General features: G+C 39.5%; 6 protein-coding genes across 6 annotated transcripts; 4 read left to right on the forward strand and 2 right to left on the reverse strand.

Moving 5' to 3' along the window:
- The first annotated feature begins 424 nt into the window (after nucleotides 1-424).
- LOC141903556 (uncharacterized) lies at nucleotides 425-2,046 on the forward strand. Its single transcript, XM_074791717.1, has 4 exons — nucleotides 425-533; nucleotides 616-951; nucleotides 1,035-1,165; nucleotides 1,253-2,046. Exons 2-4 carry the CDS (start codon nucleotides 616-618, stop codon nucleotides 1,968-1,970), a joined length of 1,185 nt encoding a protein of 394 aa, XP_074647818.1. The 5' UTR covers nucleotides 425-533; the 3' UTR covers nucleotides 1,971-2,046.
- Nucleotides 2,047-2,640: 594 nt separating this feature from the next.
- LOC141904716 (uncharacterized) lies at nucleotides 2,641-4,410 on the forward strand. Its single transcript, XM_074793357.1, has 6 exons — nucleotides 2,641-2,773; nucleotides 2,852-2,966; nucleotides 3,053-3,149; nucleotides 3,554-3,676; nucleotides 3,754-3,851; nucleotides 4,276-4,410. The coding sequence occupies exons 1-6, from the start codon at nucleotides 2,691-2,693 to the stop codon at nucleotides 4,348-4,350; spliced, it is 591 nt and encodes a 196-aa protein (XP_074649458.1). The 5' UTR covers nucleotides 2,641-2,690; the 3' UTR covers nucleotides 4,351-4,410.
- A 753-nt stretch (nucleotides 4,411-5,163) lies between these two features.
- Nucleotides 5,164-6,127, forward strand: LOC141904073 (hemagglutinin/amebocyte aggregation factor-like). The gene is made up of 4 exons (XM_074792522.1): nucleotides 5,164-5,224; nucleotides 5,321-5,659; nucleotides 5,749-5,876; nucleotides 5,954-6,127. The coding sequence occupies exons 2-4, from the start codon at nucleotides 5,321-5,323 to the stop codon at nucleotides 5,991-5,993; spliced, it is 507 nt and encodes a 168-aa protein (XP_074648623.1). The 5' UTR covers nucleotides 5,164-5,224; the 3' UTR covers nucleotides 5,994-6,127.
- A 1,006-nt stretch (nucleotides 6,128-7,133) lies between these two features.
- Nucleotides 7,134-8,778, reverse strand: LOC141903587 (uncharacterized). Its single transcript, XM_074791774.1, has 4 exons — nucleotides 8,647-8,778; nucleotides 8,229-8,564; nucleotides 8,015-8,145; nucleotides 7,134-7,927 (listed from the first exon to the last, which is right to left on the reverse strand). Exons 2-4 carry the CDS (start codon nucleotides 8,562-8,564, stop codon nucleotides 7,210-7,212), a joined length of 1,185 nt encoding a protein of 394 aa, XP_074647875.1. The 5' UTR covers nucleotides 8,647-8,778; the 3' UTR covers nucleotides 7,134-7,209.
- An 885-nt stretch (nucleotides 8,779-9,663) lies between these two features.
- Nucleotides 9,664-14,637, forward strand: LOC141904499 (uncharacterized). The gene is made up of 8 exons (XM_074793088.1): nucleotides 9,664-9,724; nucleotides 9,821-10,159; nucleotides 10,225-10,352; nucleotides 10,434-10,472; nucleotides 11,142-11,178; nucleotides 11,841-11,900; nucleotides 14,104-14,435; nucleotides 14,510-14,637. Exons 2-8 carry the CDS (start codon nucleotides 9,821-9,823, stop codon nucleotides 14,601-14,603), a joined length of 1,029 nt encoding a protein of 342 aa, XP_074649189.1. The 5' UTR covers nucleotides 9,664-9,724; the 3' UTR covers nucleotides 14,604-14,637.
- A 102-nt stretch (nucleotides 14,638-14,739) lies between these two features.
- Nucleotides 14,740-19,961, reverse strand: LOC141904059 (aquaporin-8-like). Its single transcript, XM_074792510.1, has 5 exons — nucleotides 19,512-19,961; nucleotides 16,540-16,666; nucleotides 16,213-16,442; nucleotides 15,956-16,114; nucleotides 14,740-15,544 (listed from the first exon to the last, which is right to left on the reverse strand). Exons 1-5 carry the CDS (start codon nucleotides 19,766-19,768, stop codon nucleotides 15,496-15,498), a joined length of 822 nt encoding a protein of 273 aa, XP_074648611.1. The 5' UTR covers nucleotides 19,769-19,961; the 3' UTR covers nucleotides 14,740-15,495.
- Nucleotides 19,962-22,208: the final 2,247 nt, after the last annotated feature.

The raw sequence follows: 22,208 nt of genomic DNA on the forward strand, positions 1-22,208 counted from the left end.
AAGCATTTTTTTAAAATCAACATTGATTATATACGAACCAATCGACAGAGATATTTGAGTTAATTAATATGCGCGTGGGCAAAGCAATGATGTCAACGTACTTTAGGTCGTTAGATCGAATCGTATCCGGTGTTTTTCGCTGTGTTTAGGGGGAATGACCTCAAATTGCTGTTTGTTAGGAACTGAAGATGTGTATATTAATTCTTTCGTTAAATTACTTAATTCGTCTGTGTATGTTCACTAAACGACTGTGAATGTGAATTTCCGGATTTAGTTCAGTCACGGTTCAAACAGCAGCCACGATCAAATGATTCTAAACTGGAATCATACTAAGTGTAACACTATTCAACGCGCACCACACCAATACCGGGACTTCATTGGTCAACTGAAAATGCACCAGTCGACCACGTGACTGGCTAGGTCTCCTATAAATGCCACGAATTGCCCGAATCCACTCACACATTGTTTGAACGTCGCTGTCTTGTTCTAACGGAGTCGAATTTCTGATTGTAAAGTTGTAAAGCTGATTGAAGGTAACGCGTTTCACGATGTTTCGCTGTTTGATAGAATTATTCGTATTTCTCCTTTTAATCGTTTGTTTCTGCTATTTTTCAGATGACCGGTTTACTCGTGGTTGTAATATCCTTACTCGGGCTATGTCACATGTCTGTGGCCTGGAAAAACCAATGGGACCAACCTCTCAATTTCCAGTGTCCTAATAATCAACACATTCAGTGGTTTAAGAGTCGACACGATAATGGTCGCGAAGATCGACTGTTTGACATGAACTGCCGACCGGGATACGTCGGAACTGATTGCAGTTGGACTGGTTACCTGAATGACTGGGATCGAGTTGTAAGCTTCGTTTGTCGTAAGGGCATAGTCACCGGGTTCCATAGTTACCACGATAATGGAAAAGAGGATCGACGATGGAAGTTGCGTTGTTGCAAAGTAAGTTAACAGAATTCCCTTAAGTTTTCCCATTTCTAGACGCCGGTTCAGAATCAAAATTATCAATTTTTGTTTGTATGCAGTTGGTGACCAAACCCGGACAATCATGTTACTGGACTAGCTATCTGGCTAACTGGGACAGTCAAATTGACTACAGTTTCCCTAATGGACAAGCAATGGTCGGCATGTACAGTAAACACGACAACGGAAAAGAGTAAGTAGTTTTGTACAAATTCAAGATGAGAATTTGAGATTCGAGAATCACAATCACATTTATGAACGCTTTGTTTTATAATTTCAGGGATCGATTGTTCAGGTTTAGAATGTGTCGTTTCGCTGTGTGTAAAGCCGTCGGTATGAAAATTCTCGACCAGTTACAATCAACACATACCGGCACACGAGTTGTCGGTATTGCTACAACTCAGGGTTGTTCGACTGGTCACGAATTCATGCTGAATCTTGGCGGAACCGATAGCGTTGTCGAGACCAGTTCATTCACTACTTCGACAGAGAAATCATTCACTTTTGAGACAACTCTATCGGTCACAGCTGAGACTTCTGCTAAATTCCTGGGTACGGGTAGCTCCGTTTCATTCGGAATGTCTCGGTCGATTGGTGGGTCGTCAACTTGGGGCAGCTCCTACGAGAAGGCGACATCTGTCGGCAGGGAGAGTACCGCCGCAACGGAAGTTACGTTTACCGGCCCCGGCGCTGCTTTGATAATGGCTGACGTCAGAGAGTACAGAATAAACACCAAGAGTGTGAATGTCGAATACGATATTCATTGCGATGACGGAGCCAGGTACAAAGAGAGGGGTGTCGTCAATCTAAGCCTGAAAACTTACGGCGTCACGCATTTCTCCTCTTACACCGCTAAGTACAACCCAGGTCGCTGCTCGAGATCGACGAATGAATGCATCAGACAACTCGATGGTAAGAAGGCGTTGAACCCTTACACCATTGTAGCTGATTTCAAGAGATGTTTTCAAGGCGGAGTTGGTACCGTTAATAAGAAGTAGACGGCGACGTTCAATTTGTCGTTAATTAATTGTTAGTTAATAAGTTATCGTTAATTAAAAAACTTCATACATAAAATCTATATGTCATATCAATGTTTCAATCGAGAGGATTCTCATGGCACGTTTCATTTCTTATGCAAAATCGTAAATTCACGATGCAGTTGTGTCATTTCACGACGTAATCCAGAAAGCAGCTAAACAACCAATTGAAGAATAGACTGGCCATGAAACATTTACATTACGGAAACATTAGAGGATTCACGTGAAATTAGCAGTTCGTTTTCGATTTATTCGACATCATTTGCACTCTGCTAAACGTTGATGACATAACCTGTGGCGAGCGAATATCTACAAAACCGCTCGGCCTTCCCCGAGGATGCTTGGGTGTTTATTTTTCGGGACCTAAAAATCCATTTCAACCCCGATTAAAAATGAACTACATAATTCAAGAATAAACTTCGCTAAAGTTCCTGAACCTCGAAATCGATTAATGCGATTCGTTTATGTGAAAATAAAAATATGTTATTACTTTTTATCGTTCATCCGGTTTCGTTCGATAATAAAATGTATATAATGACTCCACTTTCGTTTCTCAGTGACAATATTTATTGTACGTGCCAGATCAATATGTCGATTATTGTTGGTCTGACCGTTTTTCTGGTCGGGCTGTTAACGTCCGCCGCAGCGAACCAAAATCAGTGCGGGTGCGTGCCTTCAAAGATGTCCGGTAAGTTTGACGTCAGAACTACGAGTTCGCTGAGTTTGCTTCGTCCCGAAATAAAACCATTTAGGGTGTCTGGAATGTAAGTGGAAGCTTCGACTATTTTCTCAGTTCCCTGAGCGATAAAAAGACAAATATATTCTATGCTAATTTTTTACAGTTTCGACATCGATCATCAAACTAACCGCTTCCATTGGATATTGTGGAACGCTGATTACGAGACGGGGGAAAAGACGACGTTCGCTTTTGATTTTTACGGTGATCTGGCGAACAATGTAAATGCGTCGCGTAAATATCAAACATAACAGAAAATAATCGAACAGCATTATTAAAACTTACCGTCAATGAATTATTTTTCTAGCATTATCAGCTTACCCGGGATCAGAGCTGTATCAACGTCAAAAATAGCTTCTACTTCGGGATGTTAAAAGGCATGGTGAAATCTGCATGTTATTTACGTAAGTTTAGCCCGACAACGATGTACTATATCTTAGTGCGAGATAATAAATAATCCCACAATTAAATACATCTATAAAATCTATTCTTCTGACAGTTTAGAGATTTGCCTAAATCACATCTTCATAGAAACAGTAATGAAAAAACATCGATTATTATTTTTTTCATTTATGTTTGTCTGAAGTTGAGATTTAGTTCATTCTCGAAACTAATAAGGCAAATAAATGTAAGTAATCATCAATGAAAAAGTGAATTCAGTTATTTTTCTCTGAGGCGATAAAACCGAGTATACATGTCTTCTTATTGTCAATAACCGACTGTATATTTAATGGTTCCAGTTTTACAACGCTGTACAAATGACTGCCTTGAATTAGACGAATAAATCATAATTTCGTTCAACACACAGGTGACGACGCAGAAAAGAAGGAGAATGGCGGTTTCATTAGCTACAATGCAAATGCCATGAACGTATTCTTCCACGCTATAACATGTCGACTGACGAAAGCATCAGCTAAAGGTTTCCTGTTCGGTGAGTTTTATTTATTTACATTTTTCAAAGTTAAGGCTAAGTTTATATATGAAATGCAATCATGTTCAACCTTTCAGGCGCATTTGATTTTGAAGTCATTTTCGACGGTGACGTTTCTTATTCAAAACCTCCAGCCACATGTCCTAATCCGGCGATCGTATTATTGGACTACAGCGTAAGTGTATCCTGCGTCTATTTGCACAAAACTGTTCGTCTCAAATGTTTGATTAGGTTATATAAACGTTTTAAACCGTTTTTACTTCGATAATAACAATCATACTGATAACAAGTATAAGGATTATAATGATTTATCGCTTATGAGCGCTTTCCATCCTTAAAATCTCTACGCTCTTTAAAAACAGTGAAATATTAGTAATTTCTTATCAATCAAAAAACTCAACTACTGCTTAAACTGCTGCTCTAATTTCTACTTAAACTCTTGAAAGCTTTTTATCCTTAACTAAAACCTCACTCATTTAACTTTTTAAACATTTTGGTGTAGCCGGAAGCTATCTGTGAGACTGGTTTTACAGTGATATTGTAGGCCTAAATCGACCGTGTTTTCTGTTCAGCATTTCCATAGATCTTCTATTTTTCAGGGGGAAAATCTCGAAACAGTTGTGAACATGTTCGCACCGTTCGACGAGGTTTTAAAGATGGGGCCGCAGTGGTAGAATATGAGACGTGCCGGATGGACGTCTATACAGAGGAACCTTGTATTTCATAAACTCGACTGATATCTTGTTCAACAAATCAAATGAATTGATACGTGAATTGAATAAAATGCATCAATCTATTTTGCACAGAATTGTCTTCGTTGTTTGTTTACCGATTTCCTCAATCTTGAAAATATCATCAAAATGGTAGTATCCATTTTTCGATTATAGCAAATTTGATCCATGCGTCACATATCGTGCGGTATTCAGAAGGTCGTTAGATAATTCTTCAGCTGGCTGTTCACAAGACACACTTTAAACGGATAATACTACGACAGGTCCTCGTGCATCTGGATTATTTAAATGTAATCTGGAGTCTACGTCTTCACTGCCAAAAACAGATATGAACAATGATTGACCACACGCCGTAGTGATAAAACAAAATAGTTATTTTATACACATGTATTCTGATCATAAAGAAATTTGCAAATATCAATATTATGTGAATCATAATCTTGTTCTTGACAATGAAAACATATTTCATGTATGATTTACTCGTGCCCGATTTAAAACGTAGCTAGCTCCGGCTGATATATGGTGACTACACGACTGTGACTGTGAATGACTGCATTGAGTTCGGATTCCTTCACGGTTTAAACATTAACCGCAACCATTAACTTATGCTGAATTTGAATCTTACAAAGATATTCAACATGCACGCTACGCCGATACTGGGATTTCATTTGTCGACCAAAAATGCACCAGTCGACCACGTGACTGGTGCGGTCTTCTATAAATGTCACGAATCTTGTGAACGTGTTCACTTGCTGTTTGGACGTGGCTGTCTTGTTCTAACGGAGTCGAATTTCTGAAGTTGTAAAGCCGATTGAAGGTAACGCGTTTCACGATGTTTCGCTGTTTGATAGACTTTTATTCATATTTCTCGTTTTGAACGTTAGTTGTTAACTTTTATTCTGCTATTTTTCAGATGACTGGTTTACTCGTGGCTGTAATATCCTTACTCGGGATATGTCACATGTCTGTGGCCTGGAAAAACCAATGGGACCGACCTCTCAATTTCCAGTGTCCTAATAATCAACACATTCAGTGGTTTAAGAGTCGACACGATAATGGTCGCGAAGATCGACTGTTCGACATGAACTGCCGACCGGGATACGTCGGAACTGATTGCAGTTGGACTGGTTACCTGAATGACTGGGATAAACTCGTTAATTTCGTGTGTCCCCATAACGGCATAGTCACCGGGTTCCATAGTTACCACGATAATCACAGAGAGGACAGAAGATGGAAGTTGCGATGTTGCAAAGTAAGTTCACCGGATTAGCTCGACATTAAGTTTGCCGTTTTCTAGAAACTGGTTATAATCCGCTGTAATTCGCCTAACCTTTTACACAGGTTGCTAGACCTGGACAGTCGTGTTACTGGTCTGGCTGGCTCGCTGACTGGGATCAGGAAATCGACTACAGTTTCCCTAAAGGAATGGCAATGACCGGCATGAAGAGTATACACGATAACGGAAGAGAGTAAGTGTATTTTCGGTCAAAATTATTCCGCCATGATTCTTCGGTTATAAAACAAAAATTGTGTTTTATACTTTCAGGGATCGATTGTTTGAGTTCAGAATGTGTTTTTATGATTAGTGAATTCAAGAAGTTGGAGTTGACGACGACGATTCATTCATCGATAATTACTTTATAATATTGTTATTCATCGATAATTACTTTATAATATTGTTAATTAGATTTCGATCTATGAATAAAATAAGCAAGTTATAGAATATATGAGTGAGTTTTCTTTTGGAATCTTGTTCTTAGACTCGCGACATTTTCCTTTTAATGGGAGGAGCTGACAGCACATGTTCCATACAGAAATCGGAAGGACTCGATTCACTAAATGCGGAGCCATCCGTCTGAAAAATATATTAAGACAAGATTTTAGTAAAATCAAAACGACCTCAAGTAATATAGATTACCTTTCCGGCCTGGTTTTCGCCCACCATCGATAATGATTTTTTTATCAGATTTATATGAATAAATAAGCAAAATAATATGAATCTTTGTTTTTTTTGGAAAAACGTCGTTGCATGTCGTTCTTTGAAGAAGTGTTGCCTTTACTCGGGGAAAAGACCAAATGATTTGACGTTTGCTTAGAAAATGTTTCACTCGTTAACTCTAGTCGTATACATTACTTTGATGGGGAATTATTGAAAGAAAAAGAATTTCAGATGACCGGTTTACTTGCGGTAGTAATATCCTACTCGGGATATGTCATACTTCTCTGGCTTGGAAAAAAACCGTTGGGACCGACCGACATTTAGTGGATTTAAGAGTCGACACGATAAGATGTTCGGCATGAGCTATCGATCGGGTTACGGCAGAACTGATTGCAGTTGGACTGGTTACCTAAATGACTGGGACCGTTAACTTCGTGTGTCCCTTATAACGGCATAGCCACCGGGTTTTATAGTTACCACGATTATGGAAAAGTGGACAGAAGATGGAAGTTGCGATGTTGCAAAGTAAGTTTACCGCATTTGCAAAGTTTGCCTATTTCTCTAGCAAGCGTTTATGATTCGCACATTCAGCTTTATACAGGGCTAGAAAACCGGGACAGTCGTGTTACTGGTCTGGCTGGCTCGCTGACTGGGATCAGGAAATGGACTACAGTTTCCCTTACGGAATGGCAATGACTGGCCTATCCTTCAACTGGTTGGTGATTTTGCATAAGAATTGAAACGTGCCATAAGAATCCTCGATTTAAACATTGAAATGACATATAGATTTTATGTATGAAGTTTTTTAATTAACGATAACTTATTAACTAACAATTAATTAACGACAAATTGAACGTCGCCGTCTATTTCTTATTAACGGTACCAACTCCGCCTTGAAAACATCTCTTGAAATCAGCGACAATGGTGTAAGGGTTCAACGCCTTCTTACCATCGAGTTGTCTGATGCATTCATTCGTCGATCTCGAGCAGCGACCTGGGTTGTACTTAGCGGTGTAAGAGGAGAAATGTGTGACGCCGTAAGTTTTTAGGCTTAGATTGACGACACCCCTCTGTTTGTACCTGGCTCCGTCATCGCAATGAATATCGTATTCAACATTCACACTCTTTGTGTTTATTCTGTACTCTCTGACGTCAGCCATTATCAAAGCAGCGCCGGGGCCGGTGAACGTAACTTCCGTTGCAGCGGTACTCTCCCTGCCGACAGATGTCGCCTTCTCGTAGGAGCTGCCCCATGTCGTAGACCCGCCAAACGACTGCGACACTCCGAATGACACGGAGCCACCCGTACCCAGGAATTTTGCCGAGGTCTCAGCTGTGACCGATAGAGTTGTCTCAAACGTGAATGATTTCTCTGTCGAAGTAGTGAATGAACTTGTCTCGACAACGCTATCGGTTCCGCCAAGATTCAGCATGAATGAATGACCAGTCGCACAACCCTGAGTTGTAGCAATACCGACAACTCGTGTGCCGGTATGTGTTGATTGTAACTGGTCGAGAATTTTCATACCGACGGCTTTACACACAGCGAAACGACACATTCTAAACCTGAACAATCGATCCCTGAAATTATAAAACAAAGCGTTCATAAATGTGATTGTGATTCTCGAATCTCAAATTCTCATCTTGAATTTGTACAAAACTACTTACTCTTTTCCGTTGTCGTGTTTACTGTACATGCCGACCATTGCTTGTCCATTAGGGAAACTGTAGTCAATTTGACTGTCCCAGTTAGCCAGATAGCTAGTCCAGTAACATGATTGTCCGGGTTTGGTCACCAACTGCATACAAACAAAAATTGATAATTTTGAGTCTGAACCGGCGTCTAGAAATGGGAAAACTTAAGGGAATTCTGTGAACTTACTTTGCAACAACGCAACTTCCATCGTCGATCCTCTTTTCCATTATCGTGGTAACTATGGAACCCGGTGACTATGCCCTTACGACAAACGAAGCTTACAACTCGATCCCAGTCATTCAGGTAACCAGTCCAACTGCAATCAGTTCCGACGTATCCCGGTCGGCAGTTCATGTCAAACAGTCGATCTTCGCGACCATTATCGTGTCGACTCTTAAACCACTGAATGTGTTGATTATTAGGACACTGGAAATTGAGAGGTTGGTCCCATTGGTTTTTCCAGGCCATTGAAATGTGACATATCCAGAGTAAGGATATTACAACCACGAGTAAACCGGTCATCTGAAAAATAGCAGAAACAAACGATTAAAAGGAGAAATACGAATAATTCTATCAAACAGCGAAACATCGTGAAACGCGTTACCTTCAATCAGCTTTACAACTTCAGAAATTCGACTCCGTTAGAACAAGACAGCGACGTTCAAACAACGTGTGAGTGGATTCGCGAAATTCGTGGTATTTATAGGAGACCTAGCCAGTCACGTGGTCTACTGGTGCATTTTCAGTTGACCAATGAAGTCCCGGTATTGGTGTGGTGCACGTTGAATAGTGTTACACTTAGTATGATTCCAGTTTAGAATCATTTGATCGTGGCTGCTGTTTGAACCGTGACTGAACTAAATCCGGAAATTCACATTCACAGTCGTTTAGTGAACATACACAGATGAAATAAGTAATTTAACGACAGAATTAATATACACATCTTTAGTTCCTAACAAACTGCAATTTGAGGTCATTCCCCCTAAACACAGCGAAAAACACCGGATACGATTCGATCTAACGACCTAAAGCACGATAACATCATTGCTTTGCCCACGCGCATTTAAACTCAAATATCTCTGTCGATTGGTTCGTATATAATCGAGTTTTGATTAAAAAGAAAGCTTGTGATGCGAAATGATGCAACTGAACAAACTGTTGTTTATCTGCGCTATGTTAAACCGGAATGATATGATTACACAGTTACTATATAAAACAGCGTGTGTTTTGTTTCCAAAATCAAATCCTGTTACGATTAGTTGGTAATACATGTATTCCGATCAAAAGAAATTCGAAATATCAAAATTTTGTGAATCATAATCTTGTCCTTGGCAATGAAAACATATTTCATGTATGATGTACTCTTGCCCGATTCAAAACGTAGCTAGCTCCGGTTGATATGGTGACTACACGACTGTGACTGTGATTGACTGGATTGAGTTCGGATTCTTTCACGGTTTAAACTAACTTGTGCTAAATTTGAATCTAACAAAGATATTCAACATGCACGCTACGCCGATACTGGGATCTCATTTGTCGACCAAAAATGCACCAGTCGACCACGTGACCGGTAAGTTCTTCTATAAATGTCATGAATCTTGCGAACGTGTTCACTTGCTGTTTGGACGTGGCTGTCTTGTTCTAACGGAGTCGAATTTCTGAAGTTGTAAAGCCGATTGAAGGTAACGCGTTTCACGATGTTTCGCTGTTTGATAGACTTTTATTCATATTTCTCGTTTTGAACGTTAGTTGTTAACTTTTATTCTGCTATTTTTCAGATGACTGGTTTACTCGTGGCTGTAATATCCTTACTCGGGATATGTCACATGTCTGTGGCCTGGAAAAACCAATGGGACCGACCTCTCAATTTCCAGTGTCCTAATAATCAACACATTCAGTGGTTTAAGAGTCGACACGATAATGGTCGCGAAGATCGACTGTTCGACATGAACTGCCGACCGGGATACGTCGGAACTGATTGCAGTTGGACTGGTTACCTGAATGACTGGGATAAACTCGTTAATTTCGTGTGTCCCCATAACGGCATAGTCACCGGGTTCCATAGTTACCACGATAATCACAGAGAGGACAGAAGATGGAAGTTGCGATGTTGCAAAGTAAGTTCACCGGATTAGCTCGACATTAAGTTTGCCGTTTTCTAGAAACTGGTTATAATCCGCAGGTTGCTAGACCTGGACAGTCGTGTTACTGGTCTGGCTGGCTCGCTGACTGGGATCAGGAAATCGACTACAGTTTCCCTAACGGAATGGCAATGACCGGCATGAAGAGTATACACGATAACGGAAGAGAGTAAGTGTATTTTCGGTCAAAATTATTCCGCCATGATGAGAATTTCTTCGGTTATAAAACAAAACTGTTTTATACTTTCAGGGATCGATTGTTTGAGTTCAGAATGTGTTTTTATGATTAGTGAATTCTAGAAGTTGTGGAGTTGTGGAGAAGTTGTGGACGACGATTCATTCATCGATAATTACTTTGTAAAATTGTTATTCATTGATAATTACTTTATAATATTGTTAATTAGATTTCGATCTATGAATAAAATAAGCAAGTTATAGAATATGAGTGAGTTTTCTTTAAGACTCGCGACATTTTCCTTGGAGGAGCTGACGGCGCATGTTCCATACAGAAATCGACCTCAAGTAATTTAGAATACTTTTCCGGCCTGGTATCCGCGCACCATCGATAATGATTTTGTTATCAGATTTCGATATGAATAAATAAGCAAATAATATGAATCTTCGTTTTTCTTTTGGGAATACGTCATTGCTTGTCGTTCTTTAAAAAAATGTTCCCTTTACTAAACTCGAGGTAAAGAACAAATGATTTGACGTTTGCTTAGAAAATGTTTTACTCGTTAACTCTAGATATCATATACATTACTTTGATGGGGAATGAAGGAAAAAGAAATTCTTTGGTGAAATATGTAGCTATAACGATTGTCTGCGCCTCTGCGTTCATTTTTTTTTTTGATGAATGAATTTACTTTTCTAGAACCTATATCAATCATCAATGGCTATAAACTATATGTCAAAAATAGTATTTATCATTTCCTTAGTTCTAACTGTTGATCGATAGCCTTTACGTGCTACTTGCTTGTTTTTCCATTTTGTACGTATGTATCCTAATGTTTGGTCACGTGTGCACATGAGAGTGAATGGGGGGTGTGCATGTGGGAGTGAATGGACGAGGGATTTGCGAGAACTTTGGCTTTTCCTAATTCCTCGCATAATCTATTGCTACGATGATTGTTATTATATTTTCATACTGTTCCGTATCATATTGTGATTGAATATCTTTGTATCAATCTATAAGCAAAATAAACTATACTAACTATACTGATTGTGTAATGGAACGAGAGTGGTTTACCCACGAAATAACTCTATCGCTTACTGCTTAGGCTTCGTTTTGCCAGATAAACATAAGTTTGTTTCTAAAATTCAAATACCCTTTTCTTTTGAGACGTTTTCTGGTTTCATTGAGTAGGATTTTTAATTCATTATTCATTGAATTTAGACTGAAAATAAGACGAAATCCATATTTCAATGTTTCGCCCCGCGCATGTATTTGATGAACAATTGTTTCACAGCGAGCCTGAACTTATTATTAGTAAAACAATAGACGACGAAGTTTAAACAGGAATCAACGACAGTCAAACCGATTGCCGTTTTCCGAAAAATAATTTTAGAATCCATGGCGTTTATACCGGGAATACGAAAAAAAAAAGTTCCCAATTTTGGGCCTATCAATTTTTCAATGAATATTAATGATTCGCAGGTGACGTATACAAAAACTAAAGCCAACGACATTCGTAAAACTCGCAGTTCTAAACTACTGGTATCAGTGCTCTTATTCAAGTTCTTTCCACTCGAAAACTTTATGAATATTAAACTAATAATCAAAATAACATTGACAAGAATTAAGGAACACATCGGAAAAATGATACTGGATACGGTTCCTTTCCAGGAATTTGAATAAAGCCTCCATTGAAGTAATACCGACTTCTGGAAATAGTTGAAATATCTACCTCGAGCTAACGTCACTCCGGGGTCCCCACTGACACAAGCGACTGATCGAAGCCTCCACCTCGGTAATAACTGTGGAAAATAACAAAAAAACCCGTACAACGCGATAGAAAATACGAGAGAGGTCACAACTTTTCGATTCCAGAACAATCGTGATTTCAAAGGGAAAAGTGTTACGACAAGTCTTTCGAAACTAATTAGTACGACGCACCAGTTTCGGATTTGTTGAAACATGAAATATGGGCCTATGGCCACTTGTATAAATTCCCAGCCATAATTCCAGTCACCAATATAGAATAGAGTTTTACCCAAATGTATATAAATGTGAATTGCGCGTAACGGGTACATGATGAACACACTCGTCGAGTAAGATACATCGAGAACAGCTAAAACTTTGATCAAATAATAAACTTCATTTTTCATCTTCTTCAACACTAGGATCGTAATGATGTTTAAAACGACGCCGAGTATCGTCGCGGGCCCGTAACCGAAAATATACATATACAACCCGTATTTCAGGTCCCAAAGGTACGGCTTAGAATTCACAATCCGCTCACAAAACCCGGACCATGATTTTACAGTCGGTTTTAAAGTTGTCGTGAGATTTTCAACATCCATTTGATCGTATCATTTCAAGACTAACAATCACAATGTAGGAACATCAGATGTGAGTGCTGTTGGACTACGACGCGCCGTAGTTGCAAATCGAGTGGAATAGATTATACAGCCGTCCTCTGACTCACGTAGTAAGAACCCTCAATTACACCTACGTCTAAATTATACCTTGCACGTGATGACACACCTATAGGTAGCACATATATAATCTATCACAGTATACGCCTCCCTTTATGCTCGTCGTCGAAAATTCCAAAATCTTCTTTATCCTAAGAAATGAAAATTTCGAGCGTTAATTTCAAATATACGCGCGTAAATCTGGGGGACTCCTGCTTATGGCTGCTCATAGGCCAGCATCTTAGCTACGCGTTGAAAAGGTTTTCGCCCCACATACCTGACCAATCCTAAAAAATCCAAAGCTTCGGACGTCAAAGTTACAAAGTTTTACCTCGGCTCATATCATCGGATCACACCGGGACAGGGTATGGCCGTAGAAATTATATATATGAATCGCGAAAGTAATTATTTGATTGAATTGTTTATAGCGCTTGATAGCTTGATACACAAAGCCCGGTGTGACAGAAACCAGTGATTCTATGAAATAAGTGAAGAACTATTATATAATTCTAACTAAATAAATTTGTCATATATGGATATAGCACATATGTCTTTTCGTCAAGTGATGGTTGACATCTCTTGAATCCTTTGGGCTGCGCCATCAAGTCAGCGATCCTAGAAATTGCTTCAGTTTGGAACGATTTGATAATTTTGCATGTGACGGGGAATTATTCGTGATATAAGATGCAATATCGTTCAAATTGCCTCGAAATCAGCATTGCAAACATTTGCAGGGTCAATTAGGTCAAAAACTGCCAAAAAATAAATGAACACTGAACCGGACGCCGTAGCAATGAAACAAAATAGTTATCGTGGATATGAAAAACAACTCGAGATATAAAATTTCATAAATCATTATCATGAAACAATGAAAACTTATTTCATGTATGATTTACTCTTGTTCGATTCAAAACGTAGCTAGCTCCGGCTGATAAATGTTGACTTAAAGACTGTGACTGTGACATTCAAACATTAACCGCAACTATCAACTAATGCTAAATTTGAATCTAACAAAGATATTCAACGTGCACGCTACGACGATACTGGGATTTCATTGGTCAACTGAAAACGCACCGGTCGACCACGCGACTGCTCAGGTCTTCTTTAAATGTCACGAATTTCGCGAATCCACTCACTCGTTGTTTGAACGTCGCTGTCTTGTTCTAACGGAGTCGAATTTCTGAAGTTGTTGAAGGTAACGCGTTCACGATGTTTCACTGTTCGATAGCATTCTATTAGTATTCGTGTTTTATTCTTGAAATAACATTTTTGCAATTTTTCAGATGACCGGTTTACTCGTGGTAGTAATATCCTTACTCGGGATATGTCATTCTCTGGCTTGGAAAAACAGTTGGCACCAACCGCCTAGTTTCCAGTGTCCTCGTTATCAACATATTCAGTGGTTCAAGAGCCTAGACGACAATGGTCGCGAAGATCGACTGTTCGACATGAGCTGTCGATCGGGTTACGTCGGAAATTGCAGTTGGTCTAGTTACCTGAATGACTGGGATAGAGTTGTAAGCTTCGTGTGTCCTCATAACGGCATAGTCACCGGGTTTTATAGTTACCACGATAATGGAAAAAGGACAGACGATGGAAGTTGCGATATTGCAAAGTAAGTTTACCGCATTTGCAAAGTTTGCCTATTTCTAGCAAGTGGTTATAATTCGCACATTCACCTTTATATAGGCTACCAAACCTGGACAGTCGCGTTACTGGTCTGGCTGGCTCGCTGACTGGGCTCAGGAAATCGACTTCAGTTTCCCTAACGGAATGGCAATGACCGGCATGAACAGTATACACGATTACGGAAAAGAGTAAGTATCATTTTCTCCCATTTTCCAAACGATTCGGTGAGAATTTTGAAAATTTCAAGGTAAAAATAGCAAATTGTTTCATACTTTCAGGGATCGATTGTTTCAGTTTATAATGTGTCATAATAGTTATTGATTTTCAAGAAGTTTCTGCGTGTCGGTAACGTTAGTAAGAAATAGACGGCGACGTTCAATTATTTATTGATGATAACTTTTGATTTTTCATCTTGGAATAAATAGCAAATCATAAAATATGTTAATTTATCTTCATTTTGCATCGTGGTTCTTTGGCGAAATCATCTGTCCCATCAAGGGAACTGACGACACACTGACAATGATGACTACAAGATGATACAAGATGCAATGGACTTTGACTTGTTAACATATTGTTTCTGATTACAACACTTCCCAAAAACGATGATGTTTGACAGTTCAGAACTTTATTCACCAGGTTTTTAGTTTATTGAGTAGAATCCAAAGATCCGAAAAATATAATTCATAACACTATGGGAAACGTGTTATTGTAGCGTAAACGATGTTAAGGCTTTTTATTGCTTGCAGCACAGAATCCTGATCTTCACTTCTCCCCTCATTTGAATATAGCACGATTTTTTAAATTTTCACGCGGTACTTCCAGCATTATATGAGAAAAATACTCAAATGATAAAAGAACAATTTTTAATTTTTTTGTTTTTTCCCTGTCTCCTTTTCAAAGAGTCTGTAAAAGAACAGATTTTTCTTTTAATCTTTCATGTATTATCCTTCGCTTTTCCGTGTTTGCTCCAAGTAATCAAAAAGCCTTATTTAGAAATTTGGTGGTGAAAATAGATGTTTTGTCTTGAACGTAATTCGATACATTTTTCAGTTATTCTTGAAGAGAACTCTTCTATCTGGAGATGCGAAGAACAATCTGAAAATCAAAGAAGAAAAGATTGACGAACGTTGGGTTTTCCTTAATATACCCCACTTTGAACGGGTTGGTGGAAGGGTCTATTTCTAGTGAAATGTAGCTGAAGATCTAATCACATTGAAAAAAGCTAATATCAATGAAATGTGAAACAGTTTTATATCGCCCAAACGAGGATTCGTTTGGAAATACAATTTTGTAGTTCTATTGATATCAGGCAAACCGATCAACAGTGTGAAGGATATCCGGGATCATTTTTGGCCAAGCCTGGCCCATATAGAGACACCCACACTGAGGCACTCGCCAAACGCTTTACGTGGCTTCCAGTAATCACCTCCACCCAGGAAGAATCTGAATTGGAAGTAAAAGGGAAAACAAGTGCTGTCAAAGAGATTTATAAGGGTTATGATTTACCTATAAATCAAAGCCGCAAGGGCAGCTCCGAGGGCAGGTCCGGCCCAATATATCCAATGATCGGCCCAAACTCCTTTATGTTTTGAGTCAACGGTATGAGCCCAAACAGCTGGTCCAAAACTTCTAGCTGGATTCATAGAGCCACCGGTGTCGTTAATGCTATGAAATTGAAGAATTGGTGAAGAAATAACGTAGAAATCGACATAAGAATAATATTTATAGGAAGATATTGTCGGGCATTCGACATGTCTACTCACGCGGCTAAGATACCAACAGTAACCGCAAAGCCGATTGCCAGAGGCGCGATGTTAGTTCTGCCGTGAAGATCAACGGCCGTCATCAATACAGTAAGAACCAACAACAGCGTTATCATAGTTTCAATGACCAGTCCACAAACCGGGTGTACCCCGGGATCCAACGTAGTGGCGCCGAAATTGACGTCCTGGGCGCGGGTAAAGTTAACCCGAATTTGGAACGACAACGCCCCCTAAATAAAGATTACAATCCAAAGGTTATTCGGGTGTAAATGTACTGTAATTTGAATTCCTGATTCGAGTGAAGCCTTTGAATTGAAATTTACATACCCGACATATTCCGGCTCCGATGATGCTGCCCCCTAGCTGAAAGAGGACGTAACATATCGCTACAATCGGTTTGATTCCTCCCGATAAGGCAGCGCCCAGAGTTACTGCCGGGTTGAAATGTCCACCGCTGAAAGAATGGAAATTGTTTTGGGTGATTTTTTATCAAGACTACGTAATACAGGTACCAATACGCAACGCCAGATGTCGCGTCTATACGTACGTTTTCACGTACGGAGTCACAATTAATTAATTTTCAATATACTTGCAACTGAATTCCCAGGCTGCAGAGTCAAAACGAGTCACTAAATAGATTCACGATTACATTTTACTGAGTATTACTGGGTATATTTCCGTGGTATATGGAGGAATTTACAGTATTTACAATTAATTACCAAAACTGAATATATAAGCATTTTATAAACATATCAAACGTTATTTATAACATACTGCAATAAACATACGGGTAATATTGGAGGGATCTACAAGGAGACCTAGTTTGATGAATTTTGTCAGGTTTAAAAAGTTGAATTATCTGATAGATCAAAGTTCCTAAAGGTTTAGATTTCACCGAGCAAACCTGGCGGGTCCTCGTGAAAACACCTTGCTGTTGCAGCGGTTTTTCCAACACGGATAACCGAGAATCTACCAGCGAACCTGGCGGTTCGTCGCTTGCCACAAGCGGAATCCTCGATTGCCACAGTAGCGTTACCCGTAGGCAAACATTTTTCATTCACTAAATTTTTGCCACATCTGCGTAGTACGGAAATTTAGATAAATCAAAATTCGGAGTAATTATTTTTCCGATTTCACAGCTGCAATAGCGGCATAATTATCCTCTGTATCGATATCGAAATGTCGTTTGATCTCCATTTGTTACGCGGTCGATGCGTGCGTGTACTAGAATTCCTGATACAAAGCGAGTTTATGAATTAAAACGTTTAGTTGTCGTTGAAATCGATATAAAAACGTTCGCTTATAAAACGCGCAAAGATGCAACAAGTCGCACCACCCACATGTGGCGAAACATGTCGATCTGTGTAATTAAATAACAAAAATCAAACGTTTGGCGGCGACGATATTCTATATTTTATATACATCGACGCAGCAGATGTTGAAAAAGAACCGCCGTTCAAACTGTATAAATACGATTTTCTATATGTGTATATATATATATATATATATATATTTCACGTATTGTGACCGTAACAAAACATCTGTTTGCGGTGTAAATGTGCGAAAATACATATGCACTAATTAGATCTATGCGTTCGAAGAAGTGTTATAACTAGTAATTAGTAGCCTAGGACAGAATTACATAACTCTCAAGCGTCATTTCCCTTGAGAAAAAAACACTCGGCCATACTCTTAGCATTCGTGTCCAAAACGTCAATCCTTTTTTAATTCCACTTCGTAATCGTGGCTTTCTATTTGAATCAGAAAGCGCTTGTTGTCTATGGAATACACTAACTTCGCCACGCGTCATGAAGTACATATCGCGCATATAGGTAATCCGTTCCTGTAAATTCGATGCTTTCGGGAAGTTTACGTATTAATATCATACTTCAATTAAGTATCAACTATCAATAAATACATCATCTGTCTAGGTCGTCTAATCAGGCAATTATATCGAATAGCACGGGTAACTTCCATTTAGCCGATATATTATACACAAACAATAATCGTTTTTTAGCCATAGACGAAAGATTGTTATGTATGATATTTACTTCATGACATGCGCTTAATTCTGAAATATCAACTTGTTTAAAGCGTCATGAATGTGAGTATTTTCTAATAAGACAAATGTATAATGGATCTGGATCTGGAATTGTTTATTTTATAGGTTTAGCAAGGGCGTACCAGCTAAATGTGGGACATTAATTACCCGGTATTTCACAGAGCATTGACTGATTCAGGGTTTTAGTAGACTTACTTACAAACATAATACGCTTATTTCCATCACGAAGGCTCATTACAAAAAAACCAAGTAACATTAAGTGAAAGGAATCCTGTCTCAGACAGTTTCAAATCCTAAGTTCTAGTTGTGTATTATGGGTGAGGGCTTGCTCTGTATTAGTAAGAGTCATTAGAAAAAGAGACCGTATTGGGGTCCAATCCCCGGGGTCCAACCGGGCCGAATCAGTCCAAAGCTTATTTTACGTATATGCATTCGCTTATACAAATATAGCATCATCCTAGTGGTTGATTACTCCAGGAATCAGCCTAACCGATACATATATATGTAAGTTACCGGTATTATTTAGTCAGTTACGTCGTCGAATAATTAATTTCCTTCACGGCGAACCTACGATCGCCGCGGCAGCTGTTTCAAATTGAATCGGTTAATTGGTGCAATAAATCGGCGACGTAATTAGATGACGATTTAAAGCGAAAATGGTTTCTAAAGTTTAGAGATAATGATTACAATAACATTATACTATTTCTAAATACACATCCATATAGACAGCGAAGTTATGGGACTACTACGTGAAAGAAGAATGAATTTTAGAATTATTGAATGAAAGTTCATTGCCCCACAAAAATTACAATTGCTTCGAGCATAAAAACATAATTACAAGGAGTTAGGCTAAAAAAAATTGATACCTTGTTTCTCCGCTCTGCTGAGCTTAAATGTTGACCCGGCCGGCCGCCTATCTACCCTATACATTAATTTTTTTTAAATCGTGATCAATTTTACCATAATAGACCCGGCCGCTATAGAAATGAACTGTTTATAAATTTTATCATATTTTACAAAAATGACCCGGCCGCTGCGGAGAAACAAGGTATCATTTTTGTTTAGCCTTATGTAAATTACTTTGAAAGACGAAGACAAAACATTTCTGAGAAGAACAGTTTAGAAGATGAAATTTATCAAAACGAAACCAGAAGGTTTCGTTTTAATAAATTTCATCATATAAAATTCTATTTTGGGACTTCATAATTCATTTAACCCTGGATCGTTTTGTGCCTACCTTATGTGGCCAAAAGAAGCGACGAGTAACGCAATCGCGAATCCATGAGTTACGGCAATAGCGATCGCAGAGGGTCGATTATTCAACTGCTCATCTTGAACACTCATACAACCGACGAACACGAACAACGTAACGCCGATAAGTTCGGCCAGACATGGCTGCAGAATGCGGAAGAATCCAGCGCAGCATCCGCCTTCCTTGCCGCCTTCTGCGTCCGAGACCAATCGCGAATTTTCATTGGACGCCGGTTTTTCCATGGTCGTCGATATATCGACAATACCGCGCGATCGGTTAAAACGATCTGTTCAAATCGAACTCGCCAGAAAGAATCAAATAGCTTTGACAACAGGATCGCGCGCTGCGACTACAGGATCGAGTTTAACTTTTCCAGAACAGGCTCAGCGCTCACTACTGTGAGAGTTGTTCACGCAGTATTGTGTCGAGTGTTAATCGATGACAAGCGACTGACGATTTTTAAACGGATCCACTTCATCATTGTTTCAATCGCGAATTGGTAACCGAAAACAAATTGAATCGCCAGTCGGTTGTATATATATATATATATATAGATATATCAGAACAAGGTGTTACAACAGCACAAGTGCGTATCGAGACACTAATCCTTAAACTGGAATGATGACAAAGTCTGCTGAAACTACGATCTGAATCAGCTGGAAACCACTGGGAATGCTTCGTCTTCACAACAGATCGATCAGCTATCAAGTTGTACCTCAGGAACGGATCCAAGCGATATTCCAAGAATATATAATCAGAAAAAATGTAAATAACACTTTCTAAAAGTACCGGTGCGGGTAATCTGACAGGCCCAGAATGCCTACAAGGCAGCCGAGTCATTTTTCAAATTTTCCGAACCTTTGCTGCCTCCGATCATTGAGTTATCAGTCAAATTCGCCCGCTGGCTCCGCCCTGTATTTGTATACCGCATCCGTTAATCAACGCAGCTCACTTCAATTTGTGTCATTTTAGGATTATTTACCATTTTTATGATCGTTTATCGATCAAATTTGTGAATATGAAATGTGGAAATTTCCCCCAGGTTTCGGTTTCTCGTAAAGAAGACGACGAACCCGAACCTCTTCTCATGTGGCGGCGACCAGATGTTGACACGTTTTGCAGCGAACAATTGTGGTGCTCCAGGTGTGAATCGGAGAAAAAAATTACAAGCCTGGCTCAGATGATATAAGCCGAGCTCTTGGAGGATGTAAACAATTTGTAGGCATAGGCCTATATTCGATTGATTATTATTTCTGTCGCACGACCCAAGTACCCTTCGCTTGTGAAATGCGAAACCTACCCCGGCATGTTATTGTTGACTCCGGCAACCAGTCCAAGCAATACAATTATTGACTGACCCCGGCAACCAGTCCAGTCAATACAATTATTGACTAAAAAGATGATCACACGGCAGTGAACAGTCTGCCTTAGAATTCTGAAATCTAATATTATGAGACCAGTACGTACTTGCATGATTTACCGTGTATTTTTACGAAAAACGAAGGCGTGCTACACAGCACGTGACGCAGTTGGCGGCGGTGTGACCGGTGCTGGATGGGGAGAGGGACGTAGAGTAAGTGACGACAGTGTGCCCGTGAGTTTCCTCCTACTCTACACGCCGCGACGCACCAACAACAACGCAACGACGTGCAACGCCGGCGGCAACCAGTGTATACAAATTCAAATTCTGAAATTCTGAAATTTACAAAAATTGACTTAGCCCTAAAAAGAGGCCTAAGGCTAAGGTCGAAGAATATGGGATGGATACATAACTTTTTGAAAGAGGGACCTGTCATGTTGAAGCGAAGGGCATACAATTTTGAGGACGATTTTCAAGTCCAAGATAGGTCCAAGACTTCGTCTTCCTGCCTTTACCACACAGAGAAAGTGCATTTCACGACACAAGATTGAAAGTAAAGAGTCGCACAGCCGTGACTTAGGCCTAAAAGTGGCCTTGAATAAGACTGGTCAGATTGACTAAACTATGTTGCTCAGCTTCATGACTGTACAACTGGCCCCTTTGATCTATCCTTAGGCTTTTTATAAGCCTAGTTAGAACAAATTTTAGGAATTAATGCAAAACCTTTTGGCTTGAGTCTACCATGCAACGAAGCTGAGCTCAGGTTCACCTTCAATGATTCTAGTCCTTGTGCACGAAATCTGAGCTAAGTGCCATGGAGCGTTAAAGATGATTAGAATGTGCATTTTCTCTTTTCGTTTCTTCCAGTAAATTACCAGTAAATATTCTTCAAACGAAGCATTTTGTGACTTATACATAATCAGGGCTTTAGTAATACCGTCAACCTTGAAAATAGAAGCGCGCACTTGCAAAAAAAAAACGGAAAGAAAATGGGGAGCTATGTTGCTAGTTTTGGATTAGTTCTTCTACCGATCGTGTTATTATTCCTTTTTCGCGAGGCCGAACAAAGTACGATACTTCTCGTCCAATTGAATGGCCAAGTCAACTTCTCAGCACCAGTTGACGATTCCGAGTACAGCCTAAGATCGTATTTGGATGGATTAGATTATGAAGACTGGGCGCTTGGCCCGTACGTAGTAATGGCAAGATCGTTTGCAATGTCATTTCTTAAGATTCCGTGGGGTAAGTCAACATCACGAATCCCCGCCCCAGTTCCACAGAACTGGGTTAATTAAAATTTGGTTTGAGGTAATGAACTAGCT

The sequence above is a fragment of the Tubulanus polymorphus genome, chromosome 4, assembly GCF_964204645.1.
Source record: "Tubulanus polymorphus chromosome 4, tnTubPoly1.2, whole genome shotgun sequence".
Taxonomy (NCBI): domain Eukaryota; kingdom Metazoa; phylum Nemertea; class Palaeonemertea; order Tubulaniformes; family Tubulanidae; genus Tubulanus; species Tubulanus polymorphus.